General features: G+C 44.6%; 1 protein-coding gene across 1 annotated transcript in view; it reads left to right on the top strand.

The window, feature by feature from the left end:
- ELMO1 (engulfment and cell motility 1) overlaps positions 1-19,665 on the top strand; it is a gene marked incomplete at its 3' end in the record, with an annotated part of 224,602 nt that overhangs the window by 180,819 nt on the left and 24,118 nt on the right. Inside the window, exon 16 of the mRNA XM_080639645.1 lies at positions 16,892-17,055. Within this exon, the coding sequence (XP_080495771.1) occupies positions 16,892-17,055 (164 nt within the window). The remainder of the gene's footprint in view (positions 1-16,891; positions 17,056-19,665) is intronic.

Here is a 19,665-nt window from a genome sequence, read left to right as displayed (position 1 = left end):
CAGTGTTCCACCACCTTCATAGTAAAGAATTTCTTCCTTAACATCTAATCTAAATCTTTCTCCTTTTGGTTTAAAACCATTCCCCCTTGTTTCCATCACTACATACCCTTGTAAGAAGTCCCTCTCCAGCTTTCTTGTAGGCCCCCTTTACATACTGAGGGAATGGAGTATTTATTAGACAGTTGCAATAGAAGCAGTAGTCTGGGAGGAGTGAGGTTGACAGAGGTGCTGGAGGTGCTCCCTGTTACCTCCCAAATCCTTGGTATGGGAGATTGGAACTGCCAGAGGAGCAGCGAGTGGAAGCTGTTGGTGAGTTGCTGCAGGAGGAGGGTGACCCTTTGTTTCATCTCTGACTAAGGGGGAGTGGTTGTCAGGTGCCCCCTCAGAGATGCTGGCACATTCAGACCATCACAGTGCTGGGAAGACGTGTTTGGAGGGTCCTGCTGCTGTCTGCCCTCTTCGGATGTGGCTGGCAGCATCATCCACGTGGGGGGATGCCGCAGCTGCAGCACCCAGCCCTCCCAAACTCGCTTCCTGGAGAGGCACCATGTCACAATAATATTCTTCAGCAATAGAAATGCTCTTGTTTCATGTACTCGGAGCCTGAGTCTGACCCAGCAATACCCTTCCTCGGCAGGCTGCTTGAATCAGGCGCGAAGAACCTACGTTAATTTACATCCTCTGTATTCCCCACCATAGGCACATCACAATAGGGCTCCTGTTCCCTCTCATCACCTTCCCTTCCCCAAGCGACACGAGGTTCCTCCCTCCTGCCCACAGCCCTTCAGTGAGCTGAGCACAACTCCCACACCAGTCTCCTTGCCAGAGCTTCTGCTGCTGGTGCTGCTTCCATGCGCAGGCTGCTCTGCTTGCTGGATGCGAGGGTTGCTTTTTAAGCTGTCTGTTGAGATATTTTCTTCCTTCCCCCTCTTGCTTAACTGCGTTGGGTTATTGCTTTGTGTCCCAGTTGGGGCGGCAAGTGATGCCTAAACACAGAGGGAAGCTGCAAGCAGAAGATGCTTCTTAGTGAGGTGAGAACTTCGCATGATCAGTGGCCTCAGCCCCAGGAGCCACGTGCACTTTCCTGCTGGGTTGTCCTTTGGTGCTCATCCCGTGTTCATCTCCTCTGAACTGACACCCAAGGGCATTTTAACCTCACAGGTTCGTGTATCAGGGCTGTGTTTGGTGGGTATCCTCCACCACTGCGGGGATGTGCATTACCAGGGGAAGTCTCCTACCCATAAGCAGATTTTTCTACTGGGTTCCACTTCTTTTCACTGCTTGCCATAATTACTAAAAGCATACACATGAGAGTGTTGTTTGCCTTTGGCAGCTCTCTGCTGACTGGCATGGAAAACCCATTAGAAACTGATCATTTGGATTATTAGGGTTTTTTTCCAGGCCATCCTATATGTGATGCTCTATTGCTAATTTGTTACTGGTCCCACAAGTAGCTCTAGTCCTCAGATGAGGAAGTACTCCTGATGCCTTCTTTTACTGATGATCCCTTGTTGTGGCTTCCTTTATTTGACAAAGTAGATCTGGAGGCACAAGCAGGAAGAGAAGAAAAAAAAAAGGATTAAAATGACAAATTGACCAAAAAGCTTAAAATGGCAAAAAATATGTGGGCTGCAGTCTTCCAAAAAGCCAAGAATAAATAAGGCTTCTTTTAAAGTGCTTTGAAGAGGAGGTTGCTGATAATGTTTTATCTATTTTTTTCAGTGAGATATCCAACTGCTTTAGATAAAGTGCCCTAAAACCTAGCCCGTGTTAACAGAACTGTCTCAGAATAGACTTTACTGGGTGCTTTTTATGAACAAGAGTTTGCACTATTGACAAAGATCATGGAAATAAAGGGAAGAATATACTTGCCTGGAGTAGGTGTGTTATTGTGATAACACTCGATTGAAGCCTCTTGTGTGCTAGACCTATACATGCACGTAGAAAGGCTTGCGTGCAATAGTCCCTGCTGATTGATAGGGTTTTGCTCTCTTGGAATACATTGACTTCTGAACAGAGCAGTTATGAGTTTCTTAAGTAGAGTCCAGTGTTCAGTGGGACTCCTCCGATGTTTCTGTCTAGACATAAATGCTTCTTTTCAGTCCTTTGGTCTGTTTCTGTCTCCTCAAGTTTTATCCTGCTTTGTTCAAAACCAGCCGAAACCAGGACAGGAGCAGGACAGGAAGAGCTTAAATTTTGAGGAACCTGAACTGATTCCCAGCCTCACTCAGCTTCATTGCAGTAACACCAGAGACCTCTTTTTGTTATCTCACTTTAGGAGGCACCCTATGGCAGTGGAGGGCAGTTTGAAAATGGGTGTAAACTGGGGTGGTTTTTGCTGATAGAAGTCTGTGAACAGGGGGGACGTGGAGCTGCTGGAGCAAGGCCAGAGGAGGCCATGGAGATGCTGTGAGGGCTGGAGCAGCTCTGCTCTGGAGCCAGGCTGAGAGAGCTGGGCTGGGGCAGCCTGGAGAAGAGAAGGCTCCTGAAGGGGAGACCTGAGAGCAGCTCCAGTGCCTAAAGGGGCTGCAGGGAACCTGGAGAGGGGCTTGGGACAAGGGAAGTTTCACTTTGCTACACGTTAGAATGTTACTGAATTAAATATGTCCCCCACTTGAGTGTTGATGCGGGACTCGGATACAGTGATGTTGATCCGGACTGCATCAGGAAAGCAGTTTGTTATTTTTGCCTGTACGAAAAATCGTGGTAATTGGCTGACCCCTGCTCTCCATAAGCTGTCTCTCCAGCAACAATCACCACTGTCTGCTTGCTGAGTAGTGGCTGTGAGTTCCAACACCAGCTCTGCTAAGGTAATATTTAGCTTGGCAAAGATTAACGATGTGCAAGAGAAGTTGCAGGGCCTTTGTGCAGAACTAAGGGTGTCAAAAGCCTCAGGTCCGTCAGCTTTGGGCTCATGTTGCTTTACTGGATTCTTTATTTATGTATTTAAAGCTCAACCTTAGCATTTTGTGCTCCTGTAAATCTCTGCACCCTGCCAAACGAGGCACAGCGCGATGTGGTCTGAGTCACGGTCCTCCCCCACAGGAGACAGGATCGGGGAGGCAGAAGGTGTGAGCAAACCTGGACCGAGCCCCCCTGAAGATGTGAGTGCCAAGGGTAGGTGAAATAGCAGGAGGTGTTTCTCCTTCTCGTGCCATCTCTCCTGGCTCCCTCCTCCATTGAAACCAGCACTCGCAGCCCCTTGCCACTGGGCCTCTGGGCACTTCGCCCAGTTCACAGCTGCCGTGGGGAGCTGCTATTTTTCTCTTCTCCTACTATAATAGCATCCTTATGAGGCTTCCCCCAGCCTGTCTATGCTCTGCAATGGAAAGCTACATGTTTCCGTGTGCGGCTTGTGCTGTGATGTTTGGGTTTATTTAGGATGCTCCTGGAAGCGCATCTGAACTCCAAAAAAGAAGAAAGGAATTAGAAAAAAAAAGGGAAGAAAAGCAAGGAAAATAATGGAAATCCTAGTTTGCAGGAGGAGTTTGGCAGAAGAAGATAAAAACAAGTGGTTTTGTGTGAGAAAATGGCTCTTGCTGAACTGGCTGTAGCGGTGTGGGTCAGTGACAGTGCAGGCATCTGCCTTCTGCTGGGCAGACTTGGGAGTGCTCAGAAAACACTGGGAAATCTCAGTTTTTCAGTGAAAAGCCAGTGACAAGGGTTGTCTACTTAGAGAAAATGCCAGAGATGGCTGCCTGTTCTCAACAGGGACTTGGTGCATTCTTGATGCAATGGAGGGTATGGAGGTTTCTGCCATATGGTGTTTAAATATTTGGTGTATTTTATTTTACAGAAAATACCTGCTCTGTCTTGGTGCCAGGTTCATGCAGGCTTACACCGCTTATCCTAACAATCAGGCAGAATCTTATTCCAGATGCCTTTTACACAGTCATCTCCAAGTTAGGCCATCATCACTTTTCCCTCCCTTACACTTTATTCCCTTCCTCTCACTTTACAGCCCAAATGATACCAGCCCCCTCCCACCTCCTGCGCCTTGCCTCTACCCAGTGGTTCCCCTTAGCTCTACTACATTGAGTCTGCAGACCCTTCACATACAGAAACACAGGTTGCGTCATTCCCACCAATCTTACCCTAACAGGAGCTTCTTCCCCCTTTCTGCCTGACTTCCAGTAGGATAAAACAGTAGATTTTTACAGAAACTTTTGCTTTCTTTGCCTCACACGCTCTTGCTGCACCCTCATTACACAGCACAGAAGATTCAAGGGGTGGAATAGCATCCTCGTAGCTTTAGCCTCAGTTCTACACTTGCTACCAACATGTGAAACAGGTTTCTGGACATACCATATCTGTGCCCCTGGACCATGTCATGTTCACTGTGCCATGACACCTCCCATTTGGCTTCTTTGTGGACCTGAGCACATTTACCAAGGCAAATCCTTTGTGTAATTACATCTAAGGCAGAAGGGGGATTTCAGAATGAGTCTGATTTTTGTGTTGACTATTGCAGTCTGCAGTGCACAGGATTCGACTCTAAGCTTTCAAAGGAAAACAAATAGCTTGTATTTTACTTCTAAATAGATCTCCTGCTTCAGAACACAAAGTAGTTAGAGAGTTGTAGGAAAGGAAGAGTCTGCTGGCTGATTAAGCATGTAGATTAATGACAATATGGGAAAAAGTGCAGTGATTTATGACAGTGTGGAAAGAAGCGCAGTGATAGCATTCAAGTTCTTAGAGACGGAGTCTTTCATTGCCGAAAGATTGTAAGCCTTTCTCTATCCATAACTCACTGGTTGGTTACTGGAAATAGCACTATTTAAAGACATTATTTACCCTTCTAGGCAGGATCGATGTGTTTCTGGAGATGTATGTGTTTCTGTATATGTCATTGGTAGTTTCAAATCAATAGTGAGAAGAAAACTTGAAGCCAAATACTACTACCTTAATCCTTCTGTGCAAAAATGTCCTTTGGCTCTGATTTAATATGAGTAAAAGGAAAAAGGGAAAAAACCAAAACTGAGAATATGGTATTGACGTAGTATTCACTAGAGGGGAAAAATGTGTGATTTTTCAGGCGCTTCCTGTACATGTAGTGAAGGGGATGGAGCAATGGAACAAGACTACACAGGTCTGATGGTCGCTGATGGTTTCATGTAGCTGTAGATGGCTTGCCCTGTGCTTGTGGAGGTGTATCCTGTTTCAAAGGATGGGGTAACCTAATTTAAGTGGTTTGTTCTGTTCCTAATTTCCCTGGCTAGCCGATCAGTTTTGTAATCAAAGTGAGGTTACTGAATGTGTTTGAATTGTTGATGTTAGTATCAGGTGTCAGCTAAATCCCTGCTGTCTATCCTGGAGAGTTTATTTTCCTGTACTACAGATAGATCCCAAAAAAAGCTTCCCTTTGATCTGGGGGAGAAAAGATTGCTCCTTTGCAACGATGAAAAATGTAGGTCTCTGAAGCCATAAATCATTCCACTGCAGTTTTTAGAATGAGGTATGGCAAAGCATGTCACCTCTGCTTTTTCTTCTTCGAAGAATCGTCTAATTGAATTCTTTACATCCTTGGTTACATGCCAGAGCTCAAGGGGGGAAATAATGTGTGCTTTTCCTATTTACATGACCGGCACAGTCCTGCTGTAACTACCCGAGGCAGAGATCTCATTGGACTAGACTGCACAAATGGAGGATGTTGCAAAGGTTTTACTCCTTCATTTCAGAACCCTTTTTAAATGGCAATAAAACCATCTTTTTCTTTTTCTTGGACATAGTCTTTCTGTGTGTGTTTGGCCTTTCCAGTCAGATCTTGGAGTTTAATAGTCCTGACAGCACTTATTACAATCTGTCAAGTCAGTAATTTGTGAGCTCTGGGTTTGCAGAATCGTTTTCGTAGCTAGCACCGCACAAGTCACAATGGATTTAATCTTTCCTTTGCTTCGTGTATTTCTGTGGATCGTTCAGTTGTTTCATGCAACTATTTTTATTCTTGTGGCACTGCCTGGACTCTCTGATATCAACGCAACTCTCATTTGAACCACTTATTAATATGAGATGTGCTGAAAGGTTGGTGTTATGTAGACATGTTTTTCAGCTCACTGCTTTCTTCAGTGACATGAATGTGAAAACAAGGTTTACCTAAAAGTTATTACAGCTTATTCATTATAAATTCTGGTGCATGATAACACGTAGGTTCATTCAGAGGCGTAGCACATCTGCACATTGCCTTTCTGCATGGTTCCTAGATGTTCAGCACAATCATTTACCTTAACTGGAAGGACACAAATAATGGCATTGACATAGTCCAACAGCAATGTACTGAACATCTGGTTTGTGTGTTCATCAGGAAAGCCGCAGTGTGTAACCTAGTTCTCTAGTTCAAAGGGCTGAGTCCAAACCCCCGTTTTTAGTCTTTGTGGTCATTCTTGTTAGGTAGAAACTTTGTGTTTTTTAACGAAATGCAGTGTCAGTACAAAGATAGCACTGAAGTGGTAAATGCCATTTAACCAATGTCCAGAAAAACAAAAGCTGAAGCTTCCAAGTTCTACTTATCATTTTCTTTTCCTTTATTCATGTAACCGAAAAAAATGTGAGGTGATACTTTCAGCAACCAACCAAAGAGCTGTAATGTTGGAGTGGTGGGCCAGCTTTTGGACTTGCTGGAGAAACACAGACCTGTTAGCAAAGCTGGGCAAAATTGCAGGGCTATGCATGAACAGTTTAATCAATGAACATTTTTCATAGCAAATCTCCTTCTCTGTGAAAAATGTGCATGGGAAAGATTGAAATGTTTGGTTTTTCAGATCCTGAACAGAGACACATTTTGGGGGCAAGAATGTTTAAATCAGCTAATTCCTAAGTAATTTATTCCATAGAAGCTTTCATTATTTCAACTTCTGCTCCGTATCAGGAAAAAAATAAACATCAAAATAATTAGGATGAAAAGTCTGTTTCATCAGGTGAAGCTCTTTATCAGAGTAAAAGCAGCTGTCATTGAGAAGAGCAATAGTGGTTCTGAAAATCCCTGAATCCATTTTTGCCTACAACCTCCACTGTGTCCAACCAGAGCAATACTTTGCTCTCAGCCTGCAGGCCTGGACAGCTAAGGCATTGCCTGCATCCAGTCTCAGGGGTCATACATCTCTTTTGTTAATATGCCTGTCAGAATAAAGAAAAGAAGTAGGTGACAGAGCTGCAGGATTTGCTACTCAGAACAAGTGGAGGGTGGTAGAACTCTGGCACAGGTTGCCCAGAGAGGTGGTGGATGCCCCATCCCTGGAGACATTGAAGGCCAGGCTGGATGTGGTTCTGGACAACCTGATCTAATGGAAGATGTCCCTGCTCATTGCAGGGGGGTTGGACAAGATGACTTTTGAAGTCAAACCAAACTATTCTGTGATTGCAGACATAGTAGATGGACTTTCAAGGTCTGTTGGGTTTGGGAGAAGAATGCTAGCAAAGAGGAGAGGCATGAAGAGCAGAGGTGGAGAGGCTGTTCCCATATTGCCTGGTGCTTTCGTGCTAGCTGGTGTGTTTGTGGTTCACCTGAATGAGTAGGGATCTTCATTTCTCTAGGTATTAAAATGACATGAACCTGGTGCATGGCTCCCCTTCCACGTAGAGGTGGAGCTGGAGGAGTCCCTGGAGTTGACTCCAGACAAGGAAAGGGGCAATGCAAGCAGGGGTAGGGGTAGGTTTGAATCATGTGCAGCTCTCTGTGTCTGTGCATGCCTTAAACAGGACAGACCTCACAACACAGCGGCTTGCACTGGTGACAGAACGTGGAGATCTTTTCAGAAGTGCAGCTGCTCACACCTCTGTTTTGTTTTTATCTCAGCTAAAGGAGATGCAAGAAGTGAAGCTGTAACGCAAAGTGGTGTTATTACATTCCCGTCTATTTATCAGGTGTACTGAGCAATGTTTCCAGCCCCTTCTGTTTCCCTTTCCTGTAAAAGACTCCGCTCCCTCACTTTTCCTGATTTTCTGCCATTCAAAGAGTCTTTTTTTTATTCATCATTAATACCCAGAACTTGAGTGCTTTGATTTTTACACTTTCCTATGGGAAAAACCGCCTTACTGGAATCTTGTCCTTGCTTTCCTTCTGCAGAACCAGCTGTTTGCCAATATGTTACAGTGAATTTTCATTTAGTGTATGCCATTTCATGTAATTGTGTATTTTAAGGGAAGCAGCACCCAAATGTGTGATCCTAATCATGGGTAACTCTCGTACTATTTTCTTTGAGACTTCACAAGTGTGTTATTTGACATGTTAATTATTACACTGGTATATGACTAAGGCCACACATATCTCCTCATTTTTCCCCCTCCCCTCACTTAACATTTTGCTTGAGAAGATCAGTACATTTTGTCTGTGAAAAGCCCTGGATTAAATACCACCCACAAATGATTTTCTGCATGTTTTCCTTTGCCGGAGGAGGCTGTCAGACGCTGGGGGTATCATGTAATATTGGCTGACCTGAGCCTTCAATTAACAAACAAGGGAGTTTACAACAACTGTCATATTAACTTTGCACATCATTTTACTGGGGCAGAAGCGCTTTGTCACACAGCACTTAGGTCCTGCTTCACTTACCTCAAGGCACAAAACACAAACAAGAAAGAAATGTGTTCCTTTTTTCTGATGCAAACAGTATTCTGCAAACATAAATGCAGGGAAGAGGTTTCTGTCTCTCAGTCATTCCTGGCTGAGCCCAATTCAACCCAAACCAGTGGTATTTGATTTGTGTATATGGGTCAGAATTGTTTTGAACAGAATCCTTGGATTTGAAGGGGGCATCTGGTTTTAACCCTGCAAGAAGCCAGTGGACTGTGTTCACATTGTCTGTTACCAGAATGGTTGAAGACATTGTAGATGGTGTTTACGTTAATTTTAGTGATGATTTTGGACTCTAAATCCAAATTTCAAATTGGTAGAGGGTTGCTGTTCACTTCCTTCCTATCACAATCAATTTTACCCTCCACTTCCTCAGGCCAGTCCTTAAGGAAGGTTCTCCCTCAGTCAGCTGCTTCCCAAGCCATAATTTATAATCTAATTTTCTCCGTACTTACCCTTTCTTTTCCTATTTCCTTTAAACTGACCTTCTAACAAAATCTCATTTCTTCTTATCCTTCGGCCTTCATTTTCTGTTGAAATACAACATCTGTCAGAGCCTTTGCTTCCCCTCCTAGCTTTTCCACTCCTTCATTTATTTTAGTGCTAGCCATCAACCAGATGCCTTTCTCCATGTGCTGATGCTGCCCACTGGAACCTCTGTTCCTGCTCTGGTCACTTTTCCTACTAGGTGAATTCCTTTTTCTTTTGCCTGCTGCTGTCTGTTAACACTCTGTCAAATCCTCATCTTGCCCAGCCCTTTAGCCATGTACCCTTCACTGGAAATATGTGGTAGCCCTTTGTCTTTTTCTCAATCATGTTCAAGCTGCTTTTTGCTCACAGCCGAAGCCTCTGCCACTGTAAGTGGTTTTAATGGAGCAAATAAACAGTGATGTTAGCAAAGGACTGGAGCCCTGCTGGATATCCAGTGCTTCTCCATCAGGGTCTGTGTATCCAAGGGAAGAATGAGTGCAACTCATACATTTCTGGGAGCTCCTTTGGAAAGCTCTAAGTCAGGCTGTGGCCCCAGGCTCTTCCTGCAGAGGTGAAGTAGCCCAGGGGCGTAATATAACAGTGCAGCAGTTAGTGGTCCTTTTCCACTGAACACAGTTTGCATCCAATAGGAGGATGAGCCAGGAATCTTGCGCAGGGAGCTGAACTTTTCTACGTCAGCCTCTTCAGGTATAGACACTCTTCAGACCCCTTCCTTGCTTTTATCAGCCACCTCGTTTCGTGGTGCTCACCAGTCTTGTGCTCATCACCCTAGGGCTCTTATTCCTCCCTTCTTACGGAAATATAATGAATCCTCTATTCCCTCTCTCATAGTCTTGGATGAACAGGTCTCAGGCTATCGGTTCCCAGGAGCTGTGTGATTTCAGTCTGGTTTCCCACATCTGTGATTCGTTAGTCAAGGAAACATAAAAAGCTGAAACAATCAAGAACTTCTCTGAAATGTAAAACAACTTCATGCCTCACGTCATCTTCAGCTCTTTCTTTCTGCATCACTTGACCTTCTGCATCTCAGGATCCAGTGAAGGGTCAGGCTCCTTCAGGTCCCTTCCCTCTTTTCCTCACCAGAGGGCAGGCAATTTACTTGGGTCCTGAAGCTCTCAGCAAGGTCTCACACTGACGAGATCTATTACTATAGCGTTAAGTTTCAGACGTCCGCTGTAAACCTTTTAAACACCCTGTGTGGAACTGCTGTCACATCTCTGCTCCATCATCGCATCTGCTAGGCGCGCTCATTTGTTCGTGCTGGGTATTCCTGCAAAGTGATCGTCACTGCTGAACTGGCTAATGATATCGATACTGATACCCTGTGGAAACAGAGTGTTCAGCCCAGTTAAAACCATTGCCTTGTTTCAAGTATCTTCTCTTCAGACTGAAAGATATCTTGGTTCATATAAATACAATTATATATATTAATATAATAGGATATAGTAGGATATGATATGATATAATATAATGATATATGGTATAATAAAAAATATAATCACAAGCAAGAGAGTTTTTTTGAAAAGAGAAAGAGGAAAAGAAGAAAATAAAGAGACCAAACCTCAGCAACACAAACTTTATTTTCACTATGGGTTTTAAATTCTGCAGAAAATTAAGAGATAAAATATATCAGAGCTTATACCTGCTAAATCCTCTGACAGCTGCTTTCTCATCCTGCTGCCTGAAAGTGAATCAACTTAATTATTCCTGTGGCTACGTACATCCAGATGGCTTAGAACTGCTCTATATCACTGACTACAGTAACTGTCCTCATGCTCTGGAATAGTTAAGATTGAAAACTGGGAATTTTGATCCTTGTTTGTTTGTTTGTTTCTTCATTTGTGTTTTGGTTTTTGGGTTGGGTTTTTTTTTTGTTGTTTGTTTTTTTATTTTGGAATTCCAGAGTACACGGACTGTAATAGAAGAAATGGTCTGGGATTTTGGAATCTCTTATCAACGGTTAGGTTGTGCTAGCACTGAGTTTAAATGCGCTCGTGTAGGATGGCATGTTTGGGTTAATGCTCTGAGTTCCTGTGGAGCGGAAGCTTGGTACAGACTGTGTCTGAGAGACTACTGTAGTGACCTCACAGACTGCAGTGTGTGGAGATGGGGGGTGGAGGCACAGCATCGTATTATCTTCCAAGGACATTGAAGTCTCTCAGGATGCCTCTTGTGAGTACTCTGAAAGTATAACCACTGATCTAGTTAAGACAATTTATCCTTCAGAACAGTCTAAAACATTGTCTTGAGTTACCTGGTGTGCACGCTAACCGTGTAAAGCTTTCATTAAAGGAGCTGACGGGTTGCTTGTAAACTGAAGTAATTTCCTTTCCCTTCACAATTAGATTTTCTTTATGGCCTCCTTTGTCAGTACATGCTGTTCATTAAGAATGATTTGGCCGTTTCATTCTGCAACCTTATTTTTGCCTGCTCTGTGGATTTCACTGAAGGAAATCCCTTTGTGAATGAAATGATCAAGCTGCATCTCAATCACCAAATGATGTTTTCTCCTGCTTTTTTTTTTTACCCTGTGTAAGCCAAGCTGCTTCATTTCAGGAACATTCAGGTGCGAATTCCTGACAACCAATTTGCAAGGAGCTGTCTTTCCTCCAGTTTTCTGGTTGTTGGCTTGTTGGGTTTTCGAATGGTCATGTGGAAAATCTATGGAATGAAGCCTTCAAACTTCTCACATCTCAGATGCTTCAAGTCTGGTTGTAGAGGGGGTCTCTGGATATAGTGTGGTCCAGCGCCTGCTCTTTTATCATATGGTGCAACGAGGTAGGGAATCGTGCCCTGCAGTACCTGCTAGTTTTGAGCCAAATTAAGAAAGCATTGGACTAAGCACATCATTGTAATGTGGACTCAGGTTTTATACCTAAGTCTTGTCTGTGCAGGAGGAAGGTGGACTGTCAAGATTGATGGCAATCAGTCAGCATAATGTACAGACACACACAACCCCCTGAGGCAGTCACCATGGAGCAGCCAGTGTAATGTGTGTCCCAGAACACTAAGGGTACAAGTTAGTGGCTTCTGTGATGGTCCCTGGATGTGTTCTTGCTGCTGTGAGAGGGTCATTACATGTGGAAGGGCATGCTTATTCAAGAGAAACACTGATGCTGTGGGGAAATGATGAGAAGGGCTCATCTCCTGCCTGGTGCTCCGCAGATGGGTGGTTGTGAACATGACATCTCCAGGAGCTAGCAGGCAATGGTAGGTGTCTGAGCTGGCAGCCTGTCTTCTCCAGTCAGTGCCAAAGACAAACTTTGCTTTGGTGTGGGGCGAGTAGAGAGGTTTGTGCTTCCCATAGTTACAAACAAGGTGCTGGGATGCAGTCAGTGGGAAGGTTGCTGTAAAGTTTGACCCCAATAAACTCCTTTCTGACACTGACAACTTCTCTTTCTTCAATTTTGTCCCCTTGTTGTAGAGCCCAGGTGTTTTGGTGTCCTTTGCTCCATCCTGAAAGGAAGAGACTTTATTTGCATAGGTGAAAGTTGACATGGCAAGACAGAGAAGCAAGGCTAAAAGAGGGGAGAGATGAGGTCAAATGAGCTAGGTTACAAAGCTAGACTAAAACAGCTTAACAAGATACATAGTTTAATCTTATGGTGATGCTGAGCGTAGAAATACAAGACACATTAGATGGATGCAGAATGCAGGGAATAAAGTCCTATGTGATTAAATGAAAAAGAAGTAGTCTTTTTTTTTCCTACTGTCTTTCTCTTAATATTTTCAGTGTATTTAACTTGGTCATAATGCAGAACTTGGGATTCTCTCACCGCACAAGAGGTCATCAGATGAAAAGGGCACGATTTAAAGCAAATGTGCCCTCAGAAACATTCCTTTCTCAGTAAGAGCAGCAAAGCATAATGTAATTAAAACAGCTGTCTACAGTGTTTATGTACAATTACGTTGAGTAGAGAATACCTTTAATTTCATTGTAAGGTCAGACACATTGGGAGGAAGGGTTGATGCTGTCTCTCAGACGGCCGTAATCACAGGCTGGCAACTCAACTTTGGAAATTAAACAGATTAGAAGTTCTTGGCAGTGATTCCTAAAAGCTCAGGAGACTCAGTGCAATCAGCAGCTTTGACATTTTGGCCAGCTAGTTAAATAGTGTTGGCTTTAAACATTACAGGGCAAGTGATGTGATCACCCCCTTATGTGCTGGGCCTCGGGCATGCGCTTTCTGCCTTCTCTCTCGGGAGCAAGGGGAGTCTCTAAACCAAGGAGGTCTTTGATGATAGCCTGTGAATAACCTTCCATATCATAGCAAGGAAGAGGAATCTGCATTGTTCGCGTGTTAACCGCAGCAGTGAGTACCAGAGAAGGAAGGCAAGTGTTTATAGAGGTTTTTGCATCTAAGCATAAATGACATCACCCTAAGTCTACTGAGCTTGAGCCTCCTTTGCATTGCTCTAGCCAAGAATGAATGCTGCTTCCTATGGCTGGTTCAGAGATCAGACTGCAAAGAAGGTCCACATACATGCAACTCCCTGAAATACAGTGTTTGTTCATCTATTTTATGGGAAAACCTATTCATAGAGACAGTTTCCCCAGTGTGAGTGCCTGAATTGAAGAAACTAAATCTGTATGTAAACAGCAAAAAACCAGCTCTCTACAGATATTTGAATGGGTGCATGGAACCCATTTGAATGAATGCATGAGCAATTGCAGGACTCTATTTGCTTGCAAATCTGGTTTAGTGATGGAAAGACCAAGGTGCTGTTGTAGTGGTAGTTACTATAGGAGTGTTGTATGCTTAGTTTAGCAGTAATACTATGTCTGCCTGTTTGAAATTGCAGTAATTTGTTGCTTTCTAATGGCCAGGGAATTTCATGGCATGAGCGGTGATGGGCTTTTCATATTTGAATTAGGCTACCTGGTTTTGTATGCTTCTTTTGCATGGCACTGCAGAAATGATGACTGTACGCTGGCTATAGAGCCACAGGGACCAACGGACATGTAGCACAACTTCTCAGCAGGCCTGAGAAAGCAGAAGTGAAGCCACGGGCCCAATGTCACATTCTCTGTGAAGGTGAAAAGCTAAGCCCAGTTCTCTGTGAGCCCAGACAGGAGTGTCAGGAGGTACCAAGAGCTGAATACATTTTCAGTGGGCAAGGCGAGTTGCCAGTCTCTCCCCTCCTCTCCATTCCTGTTAGTTAATAATAATTAGTCTTAATTAATAATACATAAACATATAAAATATAAATCAGAATTAATTAGCAGCAATAAGTACTTATTGTCAGGAAGGCAGGGAGAGGAAGACAGAAGATACTTTTAAACATCCAACTTGTCACTGGGATTGTCTGCTTCATTTTTTCCCACTGTTTCTTTGAGGATGTTTCCTTCACTTCATTTCCTAATCACTTACAGGTACTAAACCAAGGCCCAGTGGAATCAGTAGGAGTATGGCGCTCACCTTGTTGGGCACCGTCCACTGAACATTCAAGTGTTAGCTGTTTGGCCTCCTGTTGTTCCCATACTGTGACAGCACACAGTTTCTCAGTTGGACTGGTGAGCACGCTCGGAATGCAGTCAAGGAGGTGTTAATCGGATGGCAGTCAGGAGTTGGTTTCAGATGGGGAAGTGGCTGATTCCCATGGGCACATCAGCTAAGCAACTGTTCAACAGGGATTTAGCTGCACGTGGCCACCATCTAAACCCAGACAATTCTGTGTGTGAAATTAAGTGTATGCAGGTGTACTTTAGGTGCCTAAAGGGGCTCCAGGAAACCTGGAGAGGGGCTTTGGGCAAGGGCCTGCAGGGACAGGCCAAGGGAAATGGCTTTAACCTGCCAGAGGGGAGACTGAGATGAGCTCTTAGGCAGAAGCTCTTCCCTGTGAGGGTGCTGAGGCGCTGGCACAGGGTGCCCAGAGAAGCTGTGGCTGCCCCATCCCTGGCAGTGTTCAAGGCCAGGTTGGACACAGGGGCTTGGAGCAAGCTGCTCCAGTGGAAGGGGTCCCTGCCCGTGGCAGGGGCTGGAACTGGATGAGCTTTAAGGTCCCTTCCAACCCAAACCAGGCTGGGATCCTGTGATTCTGTGACCGAGGAGGTAAAAGTGTGGCAGAGGCATTTGCTGCCCACCTGAGCTGATTCCTGCAAGATGCTGAAGTCAGGATGGGTGTAGTCCCTGTATAAGGAGGGAGATTATCTTCAGTTCTTTCATTGCTTAGTTTCATCTGCTGGACACAGCTAAACTGCGTGCTTAGATTACATCCAAGCAAGAAGCTGCCTCTCGGGAAGCAGAAATAGAAGACACAGTGCAGGCAGTGAGTGTGAAGACTGAGGCTGCACATATGAAGCAATGAAATATTCATGTGAAGAGAGAACTTTTCAGAGTGTTTAGGGAACCTCTGAGGGGCTGAGCTTCTGTTCTAAGATACTTGGTGAGAATGAGAGAATAAAGGAAAATCAGCAGTTCAGAAAAAGCTTTTGCCCTCTGTGTAGCTGTTAATTTCTGTCACACCCGCTTTGATAGCAGGGGTGTGTTACCATTTCATACTGGTTTTTAGCTGCTGGATTTGGGTGGAATGTGCCTTTCTGAGACTGATAAATTGGTTTTTTCAGCCAACTTAAGCACAGTATCATGTAAATATTTCCAAGTGTGTGATTTGCACCAGCACCAAGGAGATGAGTCTGGGATTGCGGAGAGGCAAACAGTAATCTGTGCTATGTATTCATCTGAACTAGAGCCAAGCAATCCCCCTTAGTTAACTGTCTCAGCAATTTTCTCCTGATAAAATAATTAATATGCAGATAGATGGCTGTTGCCGAGCTACTCATCATTCTCATTTTCTGGTTTGAATAGTTTATGGCATTGCTTCAAAAGCAATCCTGTAATATCCTTGGCAAACTGATGTCTCTCCCTCCCTTCTCCCGACTGCTGGTCTCTTAGCAAGTTCTCTGTCCTTCACTGTGTGTGGCCGTGTGTCTGCAGTGTAAGGCGCTCACAGAACCAGAGTGGTTGAGGTGGGAAGGGGTCACTGGAGTCCAGCCCCCCTGCTCTAACAGGGTCACCTACAGCAGGTTGCCCAGGGCCGTGTCCAGATGGGGTTTGCATATCTCCAAGGATGGAGGCTCCACAGCCTCCCTGGGCAGCCTGTGCCAGCGATTGGCCACCCTCACAGTGAAAAAGTGCTTCCTGATGTTCAGGGGGGGCCTCCTGGGTTTCAGTGTGTGTCCATCACCTCTGGGCGTAAGGAACAGGGGAAGCAGTGGACCACAGTTAGCAGCTTTGTGCTGCTGCCTTCTGGTCAGGATTGCAGCTCTCAGATCCAGCAGAAGAGCTGTAAGACCTGACAGGCTCTCTGCAGTCTCTCTTGTGGGCCCATGCACGTGTGTGCGTTGTGCTGGCAGAACTCAGGATGTCCATCTGTGCTCAGCTGGCTCCTTAGGGCTCCACACCTCTTTTCTGCTGCTTGGAGTCTGATGCGTGCCTGTCCCCGTTGTGATGAGAGCATCCTCTCAGCACTGGGTGCAGAAGAGCCACGCTGCTGCCGCCACGGGCACACAAACCACAGGCACAGTGGGACTTACAGTGCTGTAACCAGCGGTTGTAATTTAGCTGTTTAGGGAGACAGCCAAGCAATAAATGACACTCCGCAAAGAACATAATTGTCTTGTTACAGGGCAGAGGAGTTTCTGTGGTAAGCTGTGATGCCTTGTCACAAGTTGGCTCATTTTCTGGTTATGCTACTGAAAAATTGTCATGAGACCACACAGTCCTGATCATCTTCTGTACCCAGAAACCCTCCTTGGACCCAGATTAAGTTCTGAAACAGAAACACAGCAAGTGCTAACACAGGTTTTCTTTTCCCTGTCAACCGCAGGTAATGCAGGTGGTGAAAGAACAGATAATGAGAGCACTCACTACCAAGCCTAGCTCTCTGGATCAGTTCAAGAGCAAGCTTCAGAACCTCAGTTACACAGAAATACTGAAAATACGCCAGTCTGAAAGAATGAACCAGGAAGATTTCCAGTCTCGTCCAATTCTGTAAGTGTTGTCTTCTTTCCTCACTCCTTTTTGTATGGGTTAACAAATGGGAATGGCATTTGTGTGCTCTTGTGGGGAAACACAAGAGAAAAGCTGTCCAGGGAGCTGTGCTCAAAAGCAGTAGTGCAGCGTCTGCTTGAAGTGTGGTATCTGTTCGTCTGCTGGGAATCAGAACTTTTTCTTTGAGTTCAGTTAAACCAGAGCCAGCAAATCCCTGCAGGGTCTCACAAGGCTTATTCGTATGAAACATTTCCTGGCTCTGCATGGCTGTGAGCCTGGGTTTGGTGTTGGTAATGGCTTAAAACTTAAAAACCCAAAACCACCAGAGCTTTGTCTTGTGTCCAAGGGCTTTAAGCATTCCAACTGTCACTTTTCCGAGTGAGACAGGGAGAAGCCCAGATGAAGAGGAGCCAATGCACGCTGGCTCCACAAAAAAGTGGTGCTGTGTATGGGTGTGTTTATGGTATTATGTTTGGTGTCATTGACAAGCAGTTACTTACTTGTAAATGATAACATTCTGGCCGCTAGCCAGTGAGATTCTCGTTCCCCTGTGGTTTGCTGCAGAGTACCAAATGACAGTATCACCGCCACAGCTCCTTCCCATTTCTCAGGATGTCCTTTGTTCTGCTGTATGAAAAACAGAGGCTGTGCTTGGCTCTCAACCAAGTCTGGGCTTGTGACGGAACTGATGACACAGGACAGTGGCAGACGCTGTGGTACACAAATGATGTGCAGAGAACAGCAGGAACATTTTGAGATCAGCAGAGAAACGATGAGGACTTCAGAACCATCCCCTGAAATGTTGTGAAATCCTGACCATGCTTCAAGGGGAATGGCTTGTGATTTTCCAAATCTCCTTTCCTAGGCAAATGTGTAGAGAAGGGTTTGGACCAGAACATTTCAGGATGCAGAAGTAGAATGTTGATTTGAACATTCAACGTTGTTGATGGTTTAGTGTGAGGCATCCCTGCCCATGGCAGGGGGGTTGGAACTAGATGATCTTAAGGTCCTTTCCAACCCGAATTGTTCTATGATTTGTTTCTGAAGGATACAGATATCAAAGTACAAGCTCTGGGGACACATTCCTCCAGGGCCAGCAGGGCAACAGCAGAAGCATAATCTAAGTAGAATTACACACTTACATTTTGATCATACCAGTGTGGATCAAAGGGAAGTCCTTCTTTTATGTTTTCAGTGCATTAGAAGATAAGACTTAATGCCCAATTAAAACTGATGTCATTCATAGCAATGCATCCATCAAATAGCTACAAATGGCTCCAGTGAGTTTTGCATCATTACACTGCTCAGAAATCCCCTGCAAAGCCCCTGCAACATTTAGTGGTTCAAAGCTGCTCAGTGCTGCTGAGCTTGTCACCAAAGCTTCTCATTTTCCCTGCTTTCCATATGAGTCTACTGTTTAAGTACGATACAGGTCAAATATATTCTCTTGCATCATCATCTAGCCTTGTGAAACTTGCCATCTGCAAGCTCTTTATTTCCAGTATCGCTCTGGCTGGCTGCTGCCACAGTGCAGTCTCCTTCCTTGTCATGGAATGAGTGAAACAGCCAACACAAATAGTTAAAAGCAAGTGAAGTGTTACCAGAGACTCATTCCAGATTCAGGACAAAAGGCTAAGCCTAAAGGCTATAAAGGCTAAGTAAATCGATAAGGTGTTTAAGCAGTCACAACTGCATTTGCAGAGCTCTAACTCTATGCATTTGCATTTTGATTGCACCCATGATCACTTATTCTTGACTGTGAAAAGAAATGGTTCTTTCATTTTCCCCTCTGATTTGATTCCCTGTACTGAACTCTCAGATTGCATAGATGGCACAATTGATGGGCGTACAGAATCATGGCCTCATTGTAGGGAAAGAAACTGTGAGTGAAGAGAGCAATCGTGGCTGTGCTGTATATTTTAGAGCCTTGCAGATATACTAAAAGAGATTGCACACAAGGATGAATGTAAAGTCTGCAGGCCTTGTTTAATTCTGCGTGAGAATATGGCAATCAGATGATGGCTTTTCCTGCCTTGAACATGGTAGAAGTCTTTCTTCTGCTGCTCATTGTATGAAGCACTGAATTTTAAGTTGTCAGGCTGCTGGATGAGAGAAGCTTGAGTCAGGTTGTATTTGAATGTAAGCTGTAAAGTGCTGCCTTAGATCCTTGTAACTACAACACCCTTGTTTTGCAGGGATTAGTTGTTTCTTTTATATGAGCATTGTTGTATCATGCGTGATGAAGTTTTCTCCATTTCTGTTCTTGAATAGGGAAAACAGAAAGTCCTTCAGAACAGAATCGGTTCAAGATTGTGGGATCATCACCGATCATCCAAACTGCCATCCCACAACAAAATGATAAAGGATCACTGGCTCATTTTGAGTAGAACAGGGTGTCCAGGAATCCTGTGGGCCTCTAGAGGACCACACATCTCCTTGATACATTAAATGGCAGCAGAGATGGGTTAATACTGGATAAAGGTCTGACGCCAAGTAGAGGTTTGCTGGTTAAAGGGGAGCTAATATCAACTAGGGAGTCATTGCTAAGTAAACCTGTGTGTGAAAATCAGCAACATACAGGGAAATGGAGGGAGGGAGGGGCTTGAATGC

Source organism: Psittacula echo (assembly GCF_963264785.1).
Source record: "Psittacula echo genome assembly, chromosome: 2".
Lineage (NCBI taxonomy): Eukaryota > Metazoa > Chordata > Aves > Psittaciformes > Psittacidae > Psittacula > Psittacula echo.
This window is presented reverse-complemented; position numbering and strand designations above follow the sequence as displayed.